The sequence below is a fragment of the Callithrix jacchus genome, chromosome 5 (genome assembly GCF_049354715.1).
Source record: "Callithrix jacchus isolate 240 chromosome 5, calJac240_pri, whole genome shotgun sequence".
NCBI lineage: Eukaryota > Metazoa > Chordata > Mammalia > Primates > Cebidae > Callithrix > Callithrix jacchus.
In genome coordinates this window covers 121,130,918-121,152,751 of record NC_133506.1, presented here as the reverse complement: position 1 = coordinate 121,152,751, position 21,834 = coordinate 121,130,918, and the positions used below count along the sequence as shown (strand labels likewise).

Below are 21,834 nucleotides of genomic sequence, written 5' to 3'. Positions count from 1 at the left end.
CACCGGCCCACCCCGCTGTCCAACGGGATTCCCCGTCCCCGAGCCCGCCCCCGCTGTCCTCAGACGCTGTCCTCGCCTGGGGCTCTCTCGCCCTGTCGCCCCCATTCCCTCAGCCCTTGGAATGGGGAGAGGGGCCTGCTACCCCGGGCCAGGCAGGCAGTGTGTCCCTCGGATTCCTTCCAATTCCTTGATCCCTCCGCCTCTCCCTCTCTCAGGTCCCGGGCGGCGAGGGGAGGAGGCCCGGCCCCACCGCCCGGCCCAGGCTTGTTTACTCACTCACCCTCCATCCCGAGCCGCAGGGACCAGCCGCTAGGACGCATGCGCGCCGCGCTCCCACCCCTGCGCCGCGCCCCGCCCCGCGCCTCCTCCGGGCGCGTGCGCATTGACCTACTCGTGCCGGGAGGACACACGTCTGTCATTTGCCACCAAAAACCCGCACTCAGGAGTCTTGGTGGGTTCAGCCAGCCTGACGGCTTACAAAACGGCGCTGGGAGGGGAGGGGAAGGGCTCTGGGGAAACCTTCGCAGAGCCACTAATATCTTCCTGAAGACCCTATTCAGCAAATGCGCCATCCCCACACGCTGGTGACAAGCCACATCTCACTCCAGCGTTTGACGCCAACCTAGAGCACCTTCATATCGACGCTTCATACCAATGCTCCACCCCTACCAGTTCCCCAGACACCGGTCTATGGGCTCTAAGTCCTTTATTTATGTCTTATCTCCCTATTTCTGTCCATAGTTGTTCTAGTCACTTAGAATCAAAATTATAGCCTTGTATCAAAATTAATCCCCACAAGATATCTAGTTACAAGACATCACCTTAACCAAGTGATCAAAGTTAACATCGCTAATGGTGAGAGGTACTGTTTTCTTCTTCCTCTCCTTTTTTTTGGAGGGGGGGACAGAGTCTAGCTCTATCGCCCAGGCTGGAGTGCAGTGCTGCAATCTCGGCTCACTGCAACCTCCACCTCCTGGGCTCAAGCCATTCTCCTGCCTCAGCCTCCGGGGCAGCTGGGAATACAGGCCCGTGCCACCATGCCAGACTAATTTTTGTATTTTTAGTAGAGATGTGGTTTCACCAAGTTGGCCAGGCTACTCTGGAACTCCTGACCTCAGGTGATTCTCCCACCTCAGCCTCCCAAAGTGCTGAGATTGCAGGCGTGAGCAACCACGCCCTGCCTCCCTCTTCTTTTTTCAGGAGACAGGGTCTTGCTGTGTTGCCCAGGCTGGTCTTGAACACCAGGGCTCAAGCCATCCTCCTGCCTTGGCTTCCCAAAGTGCTAGGATTATAGGCGTGAGCCATTGCCCCCAGCTGAAAGGTATTCTTACCAGGACCCTCTCAACATGATGCAATGAGAAGCACACAAAATTACTTCTGTGGTATTCTTGACAAACATGCATAAGTTGAATTTTTCTGTTTTTGTTTGTTTGTTTTGAGACGGGGTTTCACTCTTGTTGCCCAGGCTGGAGTGCAAAGGTGCAATCTCAGCTCACAGCAACCCCTGCCTCCCAGGTTCAAGCAATTCTCCTGCCTCAGCTTCCCAAGTAGCTGGGATTACAGACATGCACCACCACACGTGGTTAACAGTATTTTTAGTAGAGATGGGGTTTCTCCATGTTGGCCAGGCTGGTCTCGAACTCTGGACCTCAGGTGATCTACCCACCTCAGCCTTCCAAAGTGCTGGGATTAAAGGCATGAGCCACCATGCCCTGCCTGCATAAGTTTAATTTAATTATGAGGAAACATCAGACAAATCCAAAATGAGTGACAATCTACAAAATAACTGGCCAGAATCTTCAAGTGTCAAGGTCATGAAAGACAAAGGGTGAGGAAACATCTCAGATTGGGAGACTGAGGAGATATAACAACTAAATGTAATGTGTGATCTTAGATTGAACCCTGGTGGAGAAAACATCAGTGGGATAACTTGATGAAATTAGAATAAAGTCTCTAGATTAGTTAATAGTATCTTATCAATCTTATTCCTGGTTTTAATCATTGTAATTCAGGAAGTTTGATGGACATATAGGAATGCTACCATATTTGCAACTCTAGTAAATCTGAAATTATTTCAAAATACAAATTTTTACATTTAAAAATTAAAAATACAAAATAATACTTGATTTTGATTTTGTCTCAAAGCATATAATTAGAAAAGCTTATAATGTTCATTTTTTTTCAAGAAATCTTCATAACAACCCTATGAAGTATACATAGGACAACTTCAGTTTACACATCAGGTTATTCTGGCATAAAGGAGTTAAAAGACTTGCCTTGCCAGGTGTGGTGCCTCACACCTGTAATCCTAGCACTTCGGGAGGTCGAGGCGGATCACCTGAGGTCAGGAGTTCTAGACCAGCCTGGCCAACATGATGAAACTCCGTCTGTACTAAAAATACAAAAATTAACCGGGCATGGTGGCAGGCATCTGTAGTCTCAGCTACTTGGGAAGCTGAGGCAGGAGAATTGCTTGAACCCAGGAAGCGGAGGCGGATGTTGTGGTGAGCTGAGATTGCGCCATTGCACTTCAGCCTGGGCAATAAGAGCTAAACTCCAACACAAAAAAAAAAAAAAAAAAAAAAAAAAAAAAAAGACTTGCCTTACACAGATGAATAATTCTGCTAGGTTTTAAACTCAGGTCGCTGGATTCCATCCAGATTTAGTATTCTTTTCCCTCCTATAAAAAACTTTAACTTTGCTGTTTTTCCCTTGCCACTATTTAACTACCAAATCAAGGCAAATATTCCTTTATACTTGCAATTTGCAGTGACATTCCTTTCTATTCCCACTGCCTTCTAGACAAGTCGTTCTCAAACTTGGCTCACAACTGGGGAGCTTGAGGAGCTTTAATAACTACTGATGCCCACTTCCTACACCAAAAAGTCTGATTAATTGGTCTAGGGCATGGCCTGAGCTTCAAGAGTTTTGTTTTTGTTTTTGTTTTTTCTTGCCAGATCAGTACAAAACTTCAAGAGTTTTTAAAGCATCCAGGTGATTACAATGTGTAGTGAAGTTTGAGAATCATTGTATATTAATAATTGTTGGAAGAAAGAATGTGGTTTAACTAAGGAGAGATGTCTGGAAGATCTGAATGTCAGGAGAGAGACTAGTGAGAGATTTGGAAACCATCAATATATTGATGGTAACTGAAGCCACAGGATTGGACAACACTGCCTTAGGAGAGGTTGCCAAGTAACAAGAGAATAATCACAAAGACATTTTGACCTAACAAACTATGGTTCCAGAAATATTTTGAGGTGGAAAGGAAGTTGAAGGGATTTATGCTAAAGCTGTAGATCAGAATCTGATGTACAGCCCAACCTAAGCCCCCTCTCCTCTTTAAGCCTTCCAGTCCTCCTGGATTTCCCAGCCCTTCAACTTCAGTATCACTTTACACTCACTGCTACACTGTAAACCTCTTTTACCTCCACGGTGATAGGACTACACACAGGGCTTCATAACCCTCATTCACTGAAGAATTATAAAAACAACTTTCGGGCTGGGCACAGTCACAGCTGTCATCCCAGCAATTTGGGAAGCTGAGGTTGGGGGGATCACCTGGGGTGGGAGTTTGAGACCAGCCTCACCAACATGGAGAAACCCCATCTCTACTAAAAATACAAAAATTAGCCACGCATGGTGGCACATGCCTGTAATCCCAGCTACTCAGGAAGCTCAGGCAGGAGAATTGCTTGAACCCGGGAGACGGAGGTTGCGGTGAGCCAAGATCGTGCCATTGCACTCCAGCCTGGGCAACAAGAGTAAAACTCTGTCTCAAAAAAATAAAAATAAAAAAGCTGGGCATGGAGGCGCGTGCCTGTAGTCCCAGCTACTCGGGAGGCTGAGGTGGGAGGATGGCTTGAGTCCAGGAGTTCTAGGCTGTAGTGTGCTATGCTGATCGTTCGGCATCAATATGGTGATCTCCCAGGAGCAGGGGACCACCGGGTTGCCTAAGGACGGGTGAACTGGCCCAGGTCAGAAATGGAGCAGGTCAAAACTCCCGTGCTGATCAGTGGTAGGTTGGCACCTGTGAATAACCACTGCACTCCAGCCTGGGCAACATAGCAAGACCCCGTCTCTAACAACAAAAACAAAAACAACAACAAAAATCACAACTTCTTCGGCTGGGTGCAGTGGCTCACACTTGTAATCCCAGCACTTTGGGAGAATTAGGCAGACAGATTGCTTGAGCTCAGGAATTCGAGACCAGCCTGGGCAACATGGTGAAATCCCATCTCTACAAAAAAATTAACCAGGCATGGTTGTGTGGGCCTGAGCCTGGAAAGTCAATGCTACAGTGAGCCGTGATTGCACCACTGCAGTCCAGCTTGGGCAACAGAATGAGAACCTGTCTCAATAATAATAATGATAATAATAATAACAACTTTTCACATCACCAATAAGCATGAGGTTCTTGGAGGAAAATTTGGTTCTTCCTCATTGTGATGGGAGAGTTTTTCCTGAGACTGGACCCTTTCTTAGCTGACATTTCCTGAGATACTGCCAGCCAACCTTTGGCTAGCTCTTCCTCTACAAATCTTTTTCTTTTGCAGCCCTTCAGGTCTTTGTCCTATAAATTCGTAGAAAAACTGCTGGCAAGTGGTCAGCAACTGGACCTTTGAAAAACAGGACAACCACCCCTGCCCCACTCCTCCCAGCTCCACCCCCAGGCAGTTAATGGCAGAAGGGAATAACTATGTCACTCCTGGCTTCCAGTTGCTCATCTTGCTCTTAAATTGGAGGCCTCTGGGGCTGAAAGAAACTGGACAAAGTGTGCTGAGTAGTTTAATGGGGCTGGTTCTTTTTCTGAAAGTTCCCTATTGCAGAAAAATAAAATTATGTGTTTAATTTTTGAAACCTGATGCCTGATTTGCCTTGGCAGTTACTCTCCTGGGCTTGGCCCAGAGTCCAGCAACCCTAGTATACTGATTAATACCAGCTCAACTTGCTCCCTGGAGAAGAAGAGCATTATTTACTTGGCCATTTTCTTAAATCCTTTTTAATTTGCTTATATTTTAGAATGATCTTCTTGGCTTTAACATGCTGTATCTTTGACCACTGGCCCCAGCGAAGCCTTCGGGAAGGCCACTCCGCTCTGTGCACTAACATCCCCATCACAAAGCAAGATTGTGTTTAAGCCCATGATTAGAAACAACAGGTCACATGTCCTAGTCCTTCTGGGACAGGCGAGTTCTAAGTGTACTTTCGGCCCCTGCTGGTCCTCAGGCCACTGGTAGAAAGGGAAGGGGATGATGCTTCTCAGAATTCAAACAGAGCTCTCTGCACTAGTATTCCTGCCTTCCAACCTGAGCCCCCTTCGGATCCCCTTGGCCTGTTGTGCCCCTCCCTTGTAATGCCCACAGAGATATCAAATAGCAGTTTTCGGAGGGGACACAGAGGACTGAGGAAAGGCTGGGCCCCAGACAGTCCCTGACAGGGAAGTGTAAACACAGCTGTGGAGATGGGAGCAAACCATCCTCCCTCCCCCCAGTTCCCACCCAGAAGCAGGGAAAGGCCACCCTGCCATGAAGAAACAAACAAGAAAACAAAGCGAAGCACAACCCAAAAGCTGCACAAAGGTCACCAGAAACCGGGGCTGCTGCCCAGGACTTGGTGGGGCCCGTTGAAATGCCAGACCCCTCCCTGAACACTTAGAGGTGAAGGTGGCTCCAAAGCAAGTTGAGGTCTGGACATAACAGAGCCTGGAAACAGGGCTCAATTTCTGAAGCCTCTCCATTCCTGGACACTTTGTCCTCTGATCGCAAAATCCTAGCTTTCTGCCTTAGGTACTTAGCTCCTGACCCCTGGTTGCTTAGGGATCATAATAATGAATTCAATTCAGCAAGTAAGAGCAGGCCCACAATAAACCCTTGTCCATGGCTGTTACAAATTTAAACTCTGAGCCTCCAAGCCAAAATATCAGAAAGGGCTTCCTTAGTTTTTGTGAATTACAAAATAAATAATTCCAGCAGGAAGAGACTTTCTCTTCTGGGCAGTCATGTGGGTGGGAGTCATGCCTTGATCTGCACATACCCTCAAATCTCAATCCCACAGCTAGGGTGGTGCTGCCAGTCCTTGCTCTCAGCACAGTTAATGCAGGGTCTTGATCCCTCAGAATACGCCTTTGGCACAGCCCTGCCTGGGAAGTAGCTCCGATTGGGTGGACAGCTAATGAGCTGTGCTTCCTTTCTGGCCATTAGGGTCCTCAACTGTGAAAATTAACTAGCAGAACAAGAGAAAATGGTAATGGTTTTCAAATACTGAGTACTTACTATGTGCCTGACACTGTCCTGAGAGCTTTATACAAATCATCTGATTTCATATGAATCAGGAATATTCTTAACCCCAGTTTACAGCTGAGAAAACTAAGGTTTAGAGAGATTCTATAACCTTCCCCAGGTCATCCAGCTGGTAAGTGGTATGGCCAGGATTTGGGTTTGGTCATTCTGACCCCCCCAATCAATGCTCGGAACCACTCCTCTATACCGCCTCCCTTCTCTGAGGTCTTCTCGCTCTGACATCATGATTCTGGATTTTCTCCAATGCTTTCTGCTCTCACCAGTGGTGCCAGAAAGAGAACGTGTTTGGGACTCTAGTCTGCAAGTTCTTTTCAGGAGGAAAAGAACTGAAAGTTAAGGGGCTCCTTACTTCCTCTGTACTGGAGATGCCAATCAAAGCTGGACACTTGGCAGACCCCCATATCAACAGGGAACATACAGCCTGTGTGGAAGACAAACAAATCCCAGCCAGACAGGAAAAGGGAGTTTCCCCTGGTTCTGTGACTTCCCCTTCTCTCTTCCCTATCAGCAGGGTCCCACGCTGCTGATGCTATGGCCTTTTGAACCCTTCTGTGTCTAGGCTGAAACACCGGGCCACACAGATACTTTGAGAACAAGAGAAGTGACCGTTGTATTCACAGTACACACATCTACAAACTATATCCACGATACTGTATATAGAGGAACAAAAATAAATCACATAAATCACATATATCTATACATTTAACAAGTGGCTTTTAGCATTTATATTATCGCTAGACATTGCACTGGGTAAGAATCTAATGTAATCCTGGCAAAAGCCTGGGAGTCAGGTATTATCCCCATTTTACAGAGAAGGACACTGAGGCTTAGGGAAATGGACAACATTTTCCATGGCCCTAGGCTGGTAAGAAGGAGAGCTGCAATTCAAATCCAGGCTAAGCCTGTCTGACTCCAAAGTCTATGTTCTTTTCGATCAAAGGAGTGTTGTATAGTAGAAAGAGCAAAATTATGAAACTGTAAAGATCCCAGAATATCATGGAAATATAGTTGTCATAATATGTGTTATACATTATGATAGTAACTTCCATTTATCGCATGCTTAGTAGTGCCAGGCATTGGGCCAAATGCTTTATGTATTTTAACTCTGCTGCTCAGCCAGATACATGATAGCAATCTCATTTTTCAGATAAGAATACAAGCTCAGAGGAGTTAAGTAACATGCACCGAAGTCTTTTTTTTATTTATACAAAGTCTCACTCTGTCGCCCAAGCTGGACTGCAGTGGTGCAATCTTGGCTCACTGCAACCTCCACCTCTCAGGTTCGAGCGAGTCTCCTGCCTCAGCCTCCCAGAAGCTGGGACTACAGGTATGCACCACTGCTCTTGACTAATTTTTTGTATTTTCAGTAGAGACGGGATTTCACCATATTGACCACACTGGTCTTGAACTCCTCACCTTGGGTTATCTGCCTGCCTGTGTTTGAGGTGTGAGGAACCACGCCCGGCCACACAAAGTCTGATACAGTCAAATAAGCGATGGAGCTGGATTGCAGACCCAGGTCTACTTGACTCCAAAGTGTGTGCTCCTCAGCACTAAGGCAGTAATAAGAATAATGTAGCATTGGCCAGGTGTGGTGGGTCACACCTATAATCCCAGTATCTTGGGAAGCTGAGGTGGGCGGATCACCTGAGGTTGGGAGTTTGAGACCAGCCTGACCAACACGGAGAAACCTCGTCTTTACTGAAAATACAAAATTCACTGGGCATGGTGGTGCATGCCTGTAATCTCAGCTACTTGGGAGCCTGAGGCAGGAGAATCGCTTGAACCCGAGAGGTGGAGGTTGCAGTGAGCCAAGATTGCGCCATAACATGTTAGCCTAGGCAACAAGAGTAAAACTCCATCTCAAAAAAAAAAAGGAATAAGTAGTACTAACTATGGGCCAAGTTGTGCTTTAAGTGCTTTATATCTTGTAACTTACAGATATTATTATCTCCCCCATTTTACAGATGAGGAAAATATTGCCTTTTTTAGTATTACTTATGCTCACATTACAGACATCACACATTAAATACACATGTGTTATTAGTGCCATTTTTGCTTAACATGTTAGATCTTTCCTCATGAGCTACAAAATAATGTATTACTTTTTCCACTGTCCCTCTAATGTGTTAGAGTCTTGCAGGAAAGAATGTAAAAAGGTACTGTCTATAGACAAAGTAAGCATAATCAGGAGAGGGCAGTACTGCATGGGGAAAGCCGTCTGTGCCGTGAGGAGCCCTGTGGGGTTGCCTGTCTGGTCAATCTTCCTCATTCTTTCCTATTCGATTCTCTCTAGCAGGTTGACTTCTATCAGGTATTGTGTGGCAGATGTTAGGTGCTTAGGCTTTAGCTTGGATGAGTTACTTAATCTTTATTTTTAGACAGGGTTCCACGATGTTGGCCAGGCTTTTCTCTAACTCCTGACCTCAGGTGATCTGCCCTCCTCGGCCTCCCAAAGTGCTGGGGTTACAGGCATGAGCTACCTTGCCCAGCCTCTTTTTTTTTTTTTTTTTTTCAATGCCCCTGGGTGCCTTATCAGTTAGAGGGTTCTCAATAGAATGTCTTGTCTGTCTTTCTTTCCTTCCTTCCTTCCTTCTCTCTCTCTCTCTCTTTTTCTTTCTTTCTTTCTTCTTTTTTTTTGAAACAGAGTCCGGCCAGGCTCGGTGGCTCAAGCCTGTAATCCCAGCACTTTGGGAGGCTGAGGCGGATGGGTCATGAGGTCAAGAGATCCAGATCATCCTGGTCAACATGGTGAAATCCCGTCTCTACTAAAAATACAAAAATTAGCTGGGCACGGTGGCGCGCACCTGTAGTCCCAGCTACTCGGGAGGCTGAGGCAGGAGAATTGCTTGAACCCAAGAGGCGGAGGTTGTGGTGAGCCGAGAACATGCCATTGCACTCCAGTCTGCGTAACAACAGGGAAACTCCATCTCAAAAAAAAAAAAAAAAAAAGAGACAGAGTCCTGCTCTTTTATGCAGGCTGGAGTGCAGTGGTGCAATCTCGGCTCACTGCAACTTCCGCCTCCTGGGTTCAAGCTATTCTCCTGCCTCAACCTCTCAAGTAGCTGGAATTATAGGCATGTGCCACCATACTTGGCTAATTTTTGTATTTTAGTAGACATAGGATTTCACCACATTGGCCAGGCTGGTCTTGAACGCCTAACCTCAGGTGATCCACCTGCCTCAGCCTCCCAAAGTGCTGGGATTACAGGCCTGACCCACTGCGCTCGGCCCTCAGTAGAATTTCTTATGGGATTTGTGTTAATTTTTTTTTTTAACGTGGGTTGATTGATGGCTGTTCAAGGACATGAGACAAGTATTTTCCTCTGTTGGATGCAGTGAAGAGGTTAACTTAATTCTGTTTGGTTGTTTTTTTTGTTTCATTTTTTTCCCAATGGAGTCTCACTCTTGTGGCCCAGGCTGGAGTGCAGTGGCGCAGTCTCAGCTCACTGCAACCTCCACCTGCCGGGTTCAGGCAAGTCTCCTGCCTCAGCCTCCCAAGTAGCTGGGATTACAGGTATCTGCAACCGTGCCTGGCTAATTTTCGTATTTTTACTAGAATACAAAAATTGTATTTAGTAAAATACAAATATTTTTAATTTTTGGGGTTTTGCTCTGCTGCCCAGGCTGGAGTACCATGGCATGATCATGCTCATTGCAGCCTCAACTTCTGGGCTCGAGCAATCCTTCCACCTCAGCCTTTCAAGTAGCTGGGACTACAGGCACACACCACTGGGCCCAGATAATGTTTTGTAGAGATGGGGTCTCTCTATATTGCCTAGGCCTGTCTCAAGCTCCCGGGCTTAAGCAATCCTCCTTCCACCTCAGCTTCCCAAACTGCTGGTATTACAGGAGTGAGCCACCATGCCTGGCCCTTACTTAATCTTTGAGCCTCAGTTTTCTTGTCTGTAAAGTGAGTAGCTATAATAATAATTTATTTTTTTAGATTGAGTCTCGCTCTATCACCCAGGCTGGAGTGTAGTGGCACGATCTCGGCTCACTGCAACCTCTACCTCCTGGGTTTAAGCAATTCTCTGCCTCAGCCTCCTGAGTAGCTGGGATTACACCTGCCACCACACCCAGCTAATTTTTGTATTTTTAGTAGAGATGGGGTTTCACCATTTTGGTCAGACTGGTCTTGAACTCCTGACCTTGTGATCCACCCTCCTTGGCCTCCCAAAGTGCTGGGATTACAGGCATAAGCCACCGTGCTCAGCCCAATACTTAATTTAATAGTTCAGTTTTAAATAAAACAATTTGTCTGATGCATTGAGCATATGAGCATATTGCTTGTCATCTTCAAGGCTTGGTAAACAAAACATAAGTACCCTGTGCTAAACAGTATCCAGGCTCCTGGGGTCCTGGGATAGGGTAGAAAGGTTCCTGAGGAGGGTTTCACAGGACAGCCCTAATTAATGGAGGAAGAAAGCAATCCTGGCATCTGGCATTGGGTCCTACAGCAACCATGAGTCAGCCCCAGGTGCCAAGGGACTAGCTATGTTCTCAGCACTGCTGGGTGTGTGCTGTGGGTCATTTGGCCATAGTCCTTGAGAGTCACGCTGCCTGAGCATCATTCTTTTAAATCTGGCCTGGGTTCTTTTTCAAAACAGCCTCCACCATGTGATGTCATGGTCCAGCTTGGGTTGGAGAAGGAAGGAGGAGGAGGGTGTGTGCACATAGTCTGGGGATCTTCCTATTTGTAGAGGAGTCCATCTGGTCCTGGGAGAAACTCTCTATCCTTCTCTCCTCCTTTCCAGACCCAGTAAGAAATTAGTATTCTGATCTGGAGTGAGAGGAGGTAATAAATCAGAATGGTTAAGAAGTGAACCTTAAAATCAAGCTATCCTGGGTTTAAACCCTGGCTCTGCCAGTTGCTAGCTCTGGGACAGTAAACTTTCTCCTCCTGTTTCCCCATTTCACACATGGAGAAGATAATTCTGATGTTATAGTGGTGTGGCTTTAAGAGATATATGCAAAGCTTTCAGCATATGTGTCAGTAGACACACTGTGTAGCCTGTAGTAAGTGTTCAATAAATGGTAGTGACTGTTAGATCCCCAGCAGTTGATGAGTAATATGACTTGATTAATTTCTCTGGAAAGAGCCTGTTTTCTCCAACGGCCTTTTTTTTTCTGACAGAGTTTCACTCTTGTTGCCTAGGCTGGAGTGCAATAGCACAATCTCGGCTCACTGCAACCTCTGCCTCCTGGATTCAAGCGATTCTCCTGCCTCAGCCTCCCAAGTAGCTGGATTATAGGCAGGCACAGCCAACACACCCAGCAAATTTTTTTGTATTTTTAGTAGAGATGGGGTTTCATCATGTTGGTCTGGCTGGTCTCGAATGCTTGACCTCAGATGATCCACCTGCCTGGGCCTCCCAAAGTGCTGGGATGACAGGCGTGAGCCACCACTCCCGGCCCAGTGACCATTTTCCCCCTTGAAATGCAGTCAGGCTCCTCCCAGGTGTGCCATCGCTCTGAAGATTAGGAGTCTGGGGACAGATGGAGCAGTTGTGTCTCCAATCCTTTGTCTTCTCTCCCTAAGCTGGCTCCATGGCTATAGCTCCTCTAGTTCTCCCTGCTGTCTCCTTTCCCTCTCAAGAAGTCGGTCTCTTCTCTCTAGTCAGGAAGGACCAGCCCCTACCAGCCGGGACTCCTGGCTTCCCCAACCCTGACTCTTTCTTACATCTTCTTTTGTGCTCTGCTCTTCATTTTTCAGACAGCGGGGAGGGGAGAGACCAGCATGTGTGAATGTCGGTGCACCATAGAGATGCTTATTCCAGGATGCCCCACATATAGCTTCACAATGTAGAAGGCCCCAACGCTTTTTACTTCCTCCTGGGTGGCTCTGAATTTGTGTGTGTGGTAGGAGTGGAGGTTCAAGATTAGAGATGCCACTCTTTCGAAGGGTCAAGTCACCTCTTGCCCTGCTCCAGGCAGGATGCCCCTGTAGCAAGAAGAGAAATGGAAGTAGGATGGTAGTAGGATCCCTGCTCATGAGGAATTAACCTACGTTGGGGCCAGAAGTCTCAGGACAATGTCCAGCTGGACAAGAACCAGATCCTTCTCTTTCTAAGCACTAGGTGGTAGGGGCAGAGGAATAAGGAAATGTGTAAGAACCTTAAAAACTAGATTGGCTGGGCGCAGCGGCTCACGCCTGTAATCCCAGCACTTTGGGAGGCCGAGGCGGGTGGATCACGAGGTCAAGAGATCGAGACCATCCTGATCAACATGGTGAAACCCCGTCTCTACTAGAAATACAAAAAATTAGCTGGGCATGGTGGTGCGTGCCTGTAATCCCAGCTACTCAGGAGGCTGAGGCAGAAGAATTGCCTGAACCCAGGAGGCGGAGGTTGCGGTGAGCTGAGATCGCACCATTGCACTCCAGCCTGGGTAACAAGAGCGAAACCCCGTCTCAAAAAAAAAAAAAAACTAGATCTCCAGCCGGGCATAATGGCTCACACCTGTAATTCCAGCACTTTGGGAGGCTGAGGCCAGTGGATCACTTGAGGTCAGGAGTTCAAGACCAGACTGACCAACATGGTGAAACCCTGTTTCTACTAAAAATATAAAAATTAGTCAGGCGTGGTGGTGGGCGCCTGTAGTCCCAGCTACTCGGGAGGCTGAGGCAGGAGAATCACTTGAACCCGGGAGGCAGAGGTTGCAGTGAACTAAGATAGCACCATTGCACTTCAGCTTGGGCAACAAAAGCAAAACTCCATCTAAAAAAACCCACAAAAAAACAAAAAACAAACTAGATTTCTGGGCCAGGTGTGGTGGCTCATGCCTGTAATCCCAGCACTTTGGGAGGCCGAGGTGGGGGGATCACTTGAGGTTAGCAGTTTGATACCATCCTGGCCAACATGGTGAAATGCCGCCTCTACTAAAAATACAAAAATTAATTGGGCCTTGTGGGGGGCACCTGTAATCCCAGCTACTTGGGAGGCTAAGGCTAAGGCAGGAGAATCGCTTGAACCTGGGAGGCAGAGGTTGCAGTGAGCTGAGATCACACCACTGCGCTTCACCCTGTGTGACAGCAAGACTCTGTCTCAAAAATAAATAAGTAAATAAATAAATAACAAAAAATTAGATTTTTTAAATGAATGAATATAAGAAAAAAAGACTAAAGGCAATACTATGTACAGTTAAAAAGAAAGAGGTATATATATATATATAGTATCATGGAAAAATATCCAAGACATGTTACTAAGTCTTCCTTCCTTTCCCCCCCTTTTCCTTCCCCTTTCTTTCTTCTTTTTCTATTTTGAGACAAGATCTCACGCTGTAGCCCATGCTGGAGTACAGTGGAATGATTATGGCTCAATTGAAATTCTGGGCTCAAGGGATTCTCCTGTCTCAGCTTGCTGAGTAGCTGGGACTACAAATGTGCGCCACGAAGCCTGGCTAATTTATTTTTATTTTTTGTAGAGACAGGGTCTTGCCATGTTGCCCAGGCTGCTCTCAAACTCCTGACTTCGAGTGATCCTCCTGCCTTAGTCTCCCAAAGTGTTGGGTTTACAGGTATAAGCCACTGTGCCTGGCTTCTTTATTTTCGTTGTTATTATTATTATTTTAGACAGAGTCTTGCTATATCATCAGGCTAGTCTCCAATTCCTGGGCTCAAGTTCCTGTTTCAGGTTCCTGAGTAACTGTGGGACTACAGGCATGAGCTGCATACCCAGCAATAGTATCACGGTTTTTAAAAGTCACTGAGAGCGGGTGTGGTGGCTCATGCCTCTAATCCCAGTGCTTTGGGAGGCCAAGGCAGGCAGGTCACTTGACGTCAGGAGTTCAAGGCCAGCCTGACCAACATGGTGAAACCCTGTCTCTACCAAAATATAAAAATCAGCTGGGCGTGGTGGCGCCTGTAATCCCAACTGCTCAGGAGGTTGAGGCAGGAGAATCGCTTGAACCTGGGAGGCGGAGATTGCAGTCAGCCAAGATTGCTCCACTGTACTCCAGCCAGGGCAACAGAACCAAACTCTGTTTCAAGAGAAGAAAAAAAGTCACTGAATAATATTATAAAATCACATTTATGCTTTAAAAAAATCCAAAATATTTGGGAAATGAGCTAGGAGTGAGGATACAAAGTTTTCTGGGTTAAATATTTCACAACTAGTATATACTTATTAATACTTGTGATTTAAAAAGTGTTTTTATTGTTTGGGTTTTTTTTTTTAGAAATGGGGTTTCTCCATGTTGGTCAGGCTGGTTCTCTAACTCCTGACCTCAGGTGATCCACCTGCCTTGGCCTCCCAAAGTGCTGGGATAAAAAGTGCATATATATTTTTTAAGATGGAGTTTCACTCTTGTTGCCCAGGCTGAAGTGCAATGGCACAATCTTGGCTCACTGCAACCTCCACCTCCCAGGTGCAAGCAATTCTCCTGCTTCAGCCTCCCAAGTGGCTGGGATTATAGGCATGTGCCACCACACCCAGATAATTTTTGTAATTTTAGTAGAGATGGGGTTTCATCATGTTGATCAAGCTGGAAGCTGGATGGTCTTGAACTCCTGACCTCAGGTGATACACCCACCTTGGACTCCCAAAGTGCTGAGATTACAGGTACGCCCAGACAAAAAGTATGTATACACTTTTTGTATATACACACATACATATATATATATTTAGACGGCGTCTCCTCTGTCACCCAGGCTGGAATGCAGTGGCATGATCTTGGCTCACTGCAACCTCTGCCTCCCAGGTTCAAGCGATTCTCCTGCCTCAGCCTCCCAAGTTGCTTGGACTACAGGCAAGCGACACCATGCCCAGCTAATTTTTGTATTTTTAGTGGAGATGTGGTTTCACCATGTTGGCCAAGGTGGTCTTGATCTCTTGACCGCCCACCTTGGCTTCCCAAAGTGCTGGGATTACAAGTGTGACCCACTGCACCCGGTCCAAAAAAGTGCATTTTTTAATAGCAAAAGCACAAAGGGATTTAAAAAGGGAAAGTGAGGGCCCTCAGGAGTGGAAAACAAGGGACTTCCCATGACAAAACCAGCCACTGTTCATAATACAGCCCTTCCTCCACCCACTGCTACAGATCATCAGATCATGGGACTATTTCCTATGGCTACATGGAAAAGGAAGGTGAGCTCTCCTGTCCCTGTTCAGTTCCAAAGACCCCTAAAGTAAACCCTCAGTTCCCAGGATGCCCTCAGAGGTCAATAAAAACATTCAAACATCCAATTCACATGGAAAAGTGGAAGAGGAAAATCAAAACAAGAGAAAATTCTCAGATTCTCCAACTAGGCAGTTTGGATACCCGAATGCTCAGGAATGACTATAATAAGCTCTCCTTTGGAGGTCTCAACATCATGATGCAAATTTAACCCCAACCCTAGGCTAAAAAGAAAACTTCCTGGCCGGGCACAGTGGCTCACGCCTGTAATCCCAGCACTTTGGGAGGCCGAGGCAGGCGGATCACGAGGTCAGGCAATCGAGACCATCCTGGCCAACATGGTGAAACACCATCTCTACTAAAAATACAAAAAATTAGCCGGGTGTGGTGGCAAATGCCTGTAATCCCAGCTACTTGGGAAGCTGGGGCAGGAGAATCGCTTGAACCCGGAGGCAGAGGTTGCAGTGAGCCGAGATCGTGCCACTGCACTCCAGCCTGGTGACAGAGCAAAACTCCGTCCCCAAAAAAAAAAAAAGCTTCCTGAGGGCCAGGTGCAATGGGCTCACACCTGGAATCCCAACACTTTAAGAGACTGAGGCAGGAAGATTGCTTGAAGCCAGGAGTTCGAGACCAGCTTCGGCAACGAAACAAGACTCCATATCTATGAAAAATATGCCTGCCGTCCTAGCTACTGGGGAGATTGAAGCAGGAGTATCTCTTGAGCCCAGAAGCTCAAGACTGCAGCGTGCCATGATACCTCCACTGCACTCCAGTGTGGGCAACAGAGTGAGCCCCTGTTCCTAAAAAGTAACATAAGATAAAAATAAAATAAATAGGAACTTCCTACCAAATTACCTATATTTTCTTTTTTGATCTTAAGGTCATTTTATACATGAAAATGTTGGGCTCCAGTGATGTGAAATATCCTGCCCAAGTGCAGTAAGACAGAGGCAGAACCTACCTTCAGAATCTGCATCAATTTTTTTTCTTTTATCTATTATAAAATGCTATACTGTCCTTTTTTTTTTTTTCTTGGAGACAATCACAGCTTTCTTCAGCCTCGACCTCTGGGGCTCAGGTGATCCTCTTGCCTCAGCCTCCTGAGTAGCTGGCACTACAGGTGCACACCACTATGTCAGGCTAATTTTTAAAATTTTTTTGTAGCTTTTTTTTTTTTTTTTTTTGTAGAGACAGGGTTTCACTATATTGCCCAGGCTCTATTTTAAATCCAACATTTGCTTTTGTCACCTTTAACCTTGACCCCAAACCCAGTCCTAACCCATAATGGGCTCCTTTACTCTAGCCCTAACCCAGTGAAAATGGCTTGTTTTGCTTTCTGCACCTCCTTGCTCCCTCCTCCCATCTTCGCACCCAGAAATCTCCCATGCTTCCTTCTTTAAAAGAGCAATCCTGGGCAAGCAGGCAGGACTAGATTCAGTCCCAGCCTGAAGTGTCTCAGAGACGGCCTGGCTCTTTTCTGCATCATTGTAGAAATGATCCTTACCAGGAGGACTTTGGAGTTCATGTCAAGCAGGCCATTGACCCTCTCCCACTGGATTCCTTACAAAAGCAGCCTCTTGACCACAGAGGAGGACAGCATGTTATCCATGCTCTTGATCCAAGAGTCTGAGACCCTGAGATGAAGACGTCAAGAAAGACCATGATGGATAATTTGTGATGGACAGGAATCAGAAACTGGGACAACAGCAGCAGCTGAGTCCAGGGGTCAGTGTCTGGGAGTAATTTAGGAAAGTTTGGTGCTGACAGCTGTGTCTGGGACTTGAACGTCATGGCCAAACCAGCTCCTGGGCTCCTCAGCTGCTTCAGGCTAATGAACCTCTGGCCCAGGACACAAGCCGCAGCTGTGGTGTGGCTGAAGTCAGGGCCCCTGGAGGCCCAGGCTCGGCCTTGCTGCTTCCTTAGTAGTGTCAGTTAGACAAGTGGCTTAGGAAAAGAGGAAAGGAAACTAACATTCAGTGAGCGCACTGCCCTTTCTCAGCTGCCATCCTCACTGGTGAGGAGCGGAATGTTCCTATTTTATGTAAGCCCTGAAGGTAAACGCGTCATGCAAGCTCTATGACTGGGAAGGAGGAAGACAGAATTAGAACCCAGAGCTTCTGAATTCAAATCCCGGGCTGCTGGCCCCGAACTTTAGCGTTTCTGTAAAATGGTGACAGTAATACACTCACCCCGCACATGAAGTCCCACATTGAAGGTTCTAAACCCTTTCCTCCTTTCTCCCAACCTTGGTCCTGAAGAGCTGCGGCACCTCCTTCCCAGGAATGTAGTCATCGTATTTTGCCTCCCAACAGGTTTGTGGGGTCTGGGCCCCAGGAGGTGTCTTGAAGGGAGGGTATCAGGACTTCTGTTTTCCCTCTACCCCACTCCCCAGATCTTCTCCCGACTCTGGAGGGCCGACTCCCGCTTCTCCCTGGTTGTGACTGGCGGGCTGACAACAGCGGGTGTTCCCAGGGATAGATAAGGAACCCTAAGCTGGCCGGCCCAGCTCCAGGAGCCCCTTCCCCCACAGCCCAGGGCAGCCCCTTAGGTGCAGCGGCGTCGAGAGGCCGCTGGAGCTCCCAGCCCCTCCCTCTTCTCCGGGTCTGAGAGAGCAGCTCGCCGACCCCTCCAGCCCGGAAAGAGAGGGGGCGACTCGAGTCCGGGAGCGGCTCCTTGGAGACCCCGGAGAGTCCTGCGCGCCGCGCGGCCGAGCCCCAGAAATAGATCCCGGTTCCGGGGTTCCGGGAGCTGTCCAGCCCCGCGGGGTGAACTGCGAGAGAGTGTGGGCCAACGCCGGCAAGGCGGAGGGAGCCGCGGGCGCCCGGCGCGGGTGCGGCGGCTACTCCCCCTCCAGCAGCGGGCCCCGGGCGTCGCCCCCGCCCCCCACGTGGCCGCCGCCGTCCCAGCCCCTCCGAGGAAGCGGCGCGGCTTCCTGCGGCTCGGGCCGGGGATATAGGCGCCCCCACACCCGGGCCAGGCTCAGCGCCGCCGCAGCTCCCTCGCCTCCTTGCTGCACGATGGCCTCGCTCCGAGCGGAGCGCGCCGGCGACCCCCGGCTCCCGACGACCCGCGCTGGGCGGCCGGCAGCGCTCCGCCTCCTCCTCCTACTGGGCGGTGAGCGCGGCGCCGCGAGGCCCGGGCGGGAAGCGTAGGAGGCCCCGGAGGGGAGATGGGAGAGGGGCTGGATGGGCGAGGCGGGAATGGGCCCCGGGGTTTGGGCGCGGACCGACGGACAGAGCAGCACTGGCCTTCGGACGGTCCCTGACCTCACCTCGGGGCGGGCATAGCTCAAGCTGCTTCCCACCGGGGAAAGCTGGAGTGCGGGCCCCGGCTCCGCGGAGAGGGCAAGGGAGGCTGGGAGCTGGCCAGAGGGGAGGGGGCTTTGGGCCTGGGTGTGAGTGACAAGGAGCTGGTGCCAGGCCCTCCCTCCCCAGCTGGGATGTCCATGGGGTCTAGATTATTCCTCTTTTTCTTCCATGGTAGCCCTGCTTTCAGAGGGTCTCAGTCCCCCGCCCCCCCCGCAGACCCCACTTCTGGGGTCCCCGCTATGCCACCCTCCTCTCCTGCTTCTCCCCACAGCTGTCCTGAAGCCCCAGGAGACCCTGGCTCAGCCTCTTCCCACCACAGGCACACCGGGGTCAGAAGGTGGGTACCCAGGATGTGGAAGGGTAGCCGAGGGCAAGGACGAGAGCAAATTCAGTGGGGAGAGTCCCTTTCCCACGAGGCCCGCACAAGGCCCGCACAAGGCCCGCACAACCCCAACTGATGGCCCACTAAACTCCCCTCTGTTCTTTCTTGGGGTTCCTTGTGGTCTTTCTCCCTGTCTTCCCACAAAGTCCCTGCACAGCTCTGAACTGGCCCACCTCACAGGTGGGTGAGAAGACCCCAGGAAAAGGTGTACGTGGAACTTCTTATCAGGCTGGGATGGAAAGTGCTTAGCACAGGGAAGTCGTTACAGGATTCCTGAGCTGGGACTCTCCTCAGCCAGAACTTCTTGCTAGGGAAACTTTCTGAAGGGTTCGCACCCCCCCCCCCCCCCCCGTTTGAAGGCAGGCACCTGGGCAGGAGGGTTTGGAAGGAGGGGCAGGGCTGTGGTCATTGTGCAGCATCTGTACCTACAGTGAAGATGATGGAGAACTATGAGGCAGCTGTCCAACTTTGCTGGAATTATTACAAGTATCAAATGGATCCTATCGAAAAGGATTGGTGCGACTGGGCTGTGATTAGCAGGTAGGGGCGGTGCTGGAGGGTGGCTCAGGCCCGGGGTTGGGCCTGCTTATTGCAGGTAGACCTTGAGTGAGTGTGGGGCACTTCTCTCCCTGGGTCCACCCCCTCACTCACTCAAGTCCTCTCCTGCCTCTAGGCCTTATAGCACCCTGCGAGATTGCTTGGAGCACTCTGCGGAGGAGTTTAACCTGGGCTTCCCCAATCCCTTGGCAGAGAGGATCATCTTTGAGACTCACCAGATCCACTTTGCCAACTGCTCCCTGGTGCAGCCAACTTTCTCAGACCCCCCAGAGGATGTACTCCTGGCCATGATCATAGCCCCCATCTGCCTCATCCCCTTCCTCATCACTCTTGTAGTATGGAGGAGTAAAGACAGTGAGGCCCAGGTTTAGGGGGCCACAAGCTTCTCAACAACCATCTGACTCTGCTTCCCTACCCCCACAGGGCCTCCCTCCTCCCCTTCTCCCTTCTGTCACTCTCGCTCCCACCACAGATCCCTGGATTGCTGGAAGTGGAGGCCGGGTGGGGTCATGGCACAAGTTCTGTAATCTTCAAAATAAAACCTTTTTTTGTACAATGTCCTTCTCCTCATTTCAGTGGGACCTGTGTCGTTCCCTGCCACTCCCACAGGCTCTCAGCTCTGGGTAGCAGAAGCGGAAAAATCTGGATGGCCCAGATTCAGAAAAATTTGAATTCTGTTAATTTCACCTGCCCCCCTGCTCTCAACCTCCATGAAGGTCACACCCCTATATTCTTTCCTTCCAGGGGGGCCTTTCCTGCCCTTATCCAAACTCAGTTCCAGGAAACAAGCAGGAAGAGACTCCCTTCCGGTCTGGACAGCAGCTGGGGGCCTGCGACTGGGGAGGTGTGGGGGAAGGGGCAAGGGAGGAATCTCTGCTTGTGACTCTGCAAGAGGGACAGGAGGCTGCCCAAGGGGCCCTGACTGTTCCCTTCTTCATGCCTCAGTTTACTCCCAGGGCCTGGGAAGAGGAACCCTGGCTGAGCAACAGGAATCCATTCCTAAGGACCTCACAATTAAGGGCAAAAGCAGTAGGGGCTTCCTCTACTAGGTTCACCACTCCCCTCTGTGTCCTCAGCCCTCATCCTACTTTGTCCTGGACTGGGTGTGGCCTACAGCCCAGCAACACACTGCCCCCCAGTGTCCACTAAAGCCAGCAACCAGAGATGTCTGTGATCTGGAAGAAGCTGAAGGCTGTGGAGCACTGGACCCCCGGGTCAGAAAACTGCCATCTCCACAGCAACCACTAGTTTCTTGTTTTGGTTTTTTTGAAACAAGGTCTTGCTCTGTCACCCAGGCTGGAGTGCAGTGGCACAAACATGGCTCACTGCCCTCGACCTCCCGGGCTCAAAGATCCTCCCACTTCAGACTTCCAAGCTGGGACTACAGGTGTGTACCACCATGCTAGGCTAATTTTTTTTTAAGTTTTTTTGTGCCAGTGTGGTGGCACGTGCCTGTAGTCCTAGCTACTCTGGAGGCTGAGGCTGGAGGATGGCTTGAGTCCAGGAGTTCTGGGCTGTTGTGCGCTATGCCGATTGGGTGTCCACACTAAGTTCTGCATCAATATGGTGACCTCCCGGGTCCCCCAAGGAGGGGTGGACCAGCCCAGGTCGGAAATGGAGCAGGTCAAAACTTCTGTCCTGATCAGTAGTGGGATCATGCATGTGAATAGCCACTGCACTCCAGCCTGGGAAACATAGTGAGACCCCATCTCTTATTTAAAAAAAAAAAAAGGATTTTTTGTACAGATGAGGTCTCACTGTGTTGCCCAGGGTGATCCTGAACACCTGGCCTCAAGTGATCCTCTCCAGTCAGTCTCCCAAAGTGCTGGGATTACAGGCATGAGCCTGCTGCACCTGAACAAACACTAGTTCTTAGCTGGACCCTTCTGTCAGCTTCTTGAACAATACTCTCTTAAGATAACTTCCTAGCCAGGTGCGGTGGCTCACACCTGTAATTTCAGCACTTTGGGAGGCTGAGGCAGGTGGATCACAAGATCAGGAGTTCGAGACCAGCCTGACCAACATGGTGAAACTCCGTCTCTGCTAAAAATACAAAAATTAGCTGGGCATGGTGGTGCAAGCCTGTAATCCCAGCTTCTCGGGAGGCTGAGACAGGAGAATTGCTTGAATCCAGGAGGCAGAGGTTGTGGTGGCCAAGATCATGCCA

At 49.1% G+C, this 21,834-nt stretch overlaps 2 protein-coding genes and 1 pseudogene across 13 annotated transcripts in view; 1 reads left to right on the top strand and 2 right to left on the bottom strand.

The window, feature by feature from the left end:
• Positions 1-311, bottom strand: part of EZH1 (enhancer of zeste 1 polycomb repressive complex 2 subunit) — a 40,187-nt gene extending 39,876 nt beyond the window's left edge. For 10 of the 11 annotated variants that reach the window (XR_013535945.1, XR_013535944.1, XM_035301521.3 and 7 more), the window contains exon 1: positions 281-311. Coding sequence is in view for 3 of the 11 variants with exons in the window: in XM_035301520.3 (XP_035157411.2) it covers positions 281-287 (7 nt within the window). In the remaining 8 variants the exon portion in view is untranslated. Of the gene's footprint in view, positions 1-142 lie in introns of all 11 variants that reach the window. The other variant, XM_035301522.3, reaches the window with a different exon arrangement.
• A 16,611-nt stretch (positions 312-16,922) lies between these two features.
• LOC144582823 (uncharacterized) lies at positions 16,923-18,435 on the bottom strand (annotated as a pseudogene). The gene is made up of 3 exons (XR_013536269.1): positions 18,054-18,435; positions 17,391-17,889; positions 16,923-17,053 (listed from the first exon to the last, which is right to left on the bottom strand). The product of XR_013536269.1 is annotated as an uncharacterized LOC144582823 (transcript).
• Positions 18,401-20,223, top strand: RAMP2 (receptor activity modifying protein 2). Its single transcript, XM_008996654.5, has 4 exons — positions 18,401-18,533; positions 18,999-19,064; positions 19,541-19,649; positions 19,783-20,223. Exons 1-4 carry the CDS (start codon positions 18,437-18,439, stop codon positions 20,036-20,038), a joined length of 528 nt encoding a protein of 175 aa, XP_008994902.1. The 5' UTR covers positions 18,401-18,436; the 3' UTR covers positions 20,039-20,223.
• Positions 20,224-21,834: the final 1,611 nt, after the last annotated feature.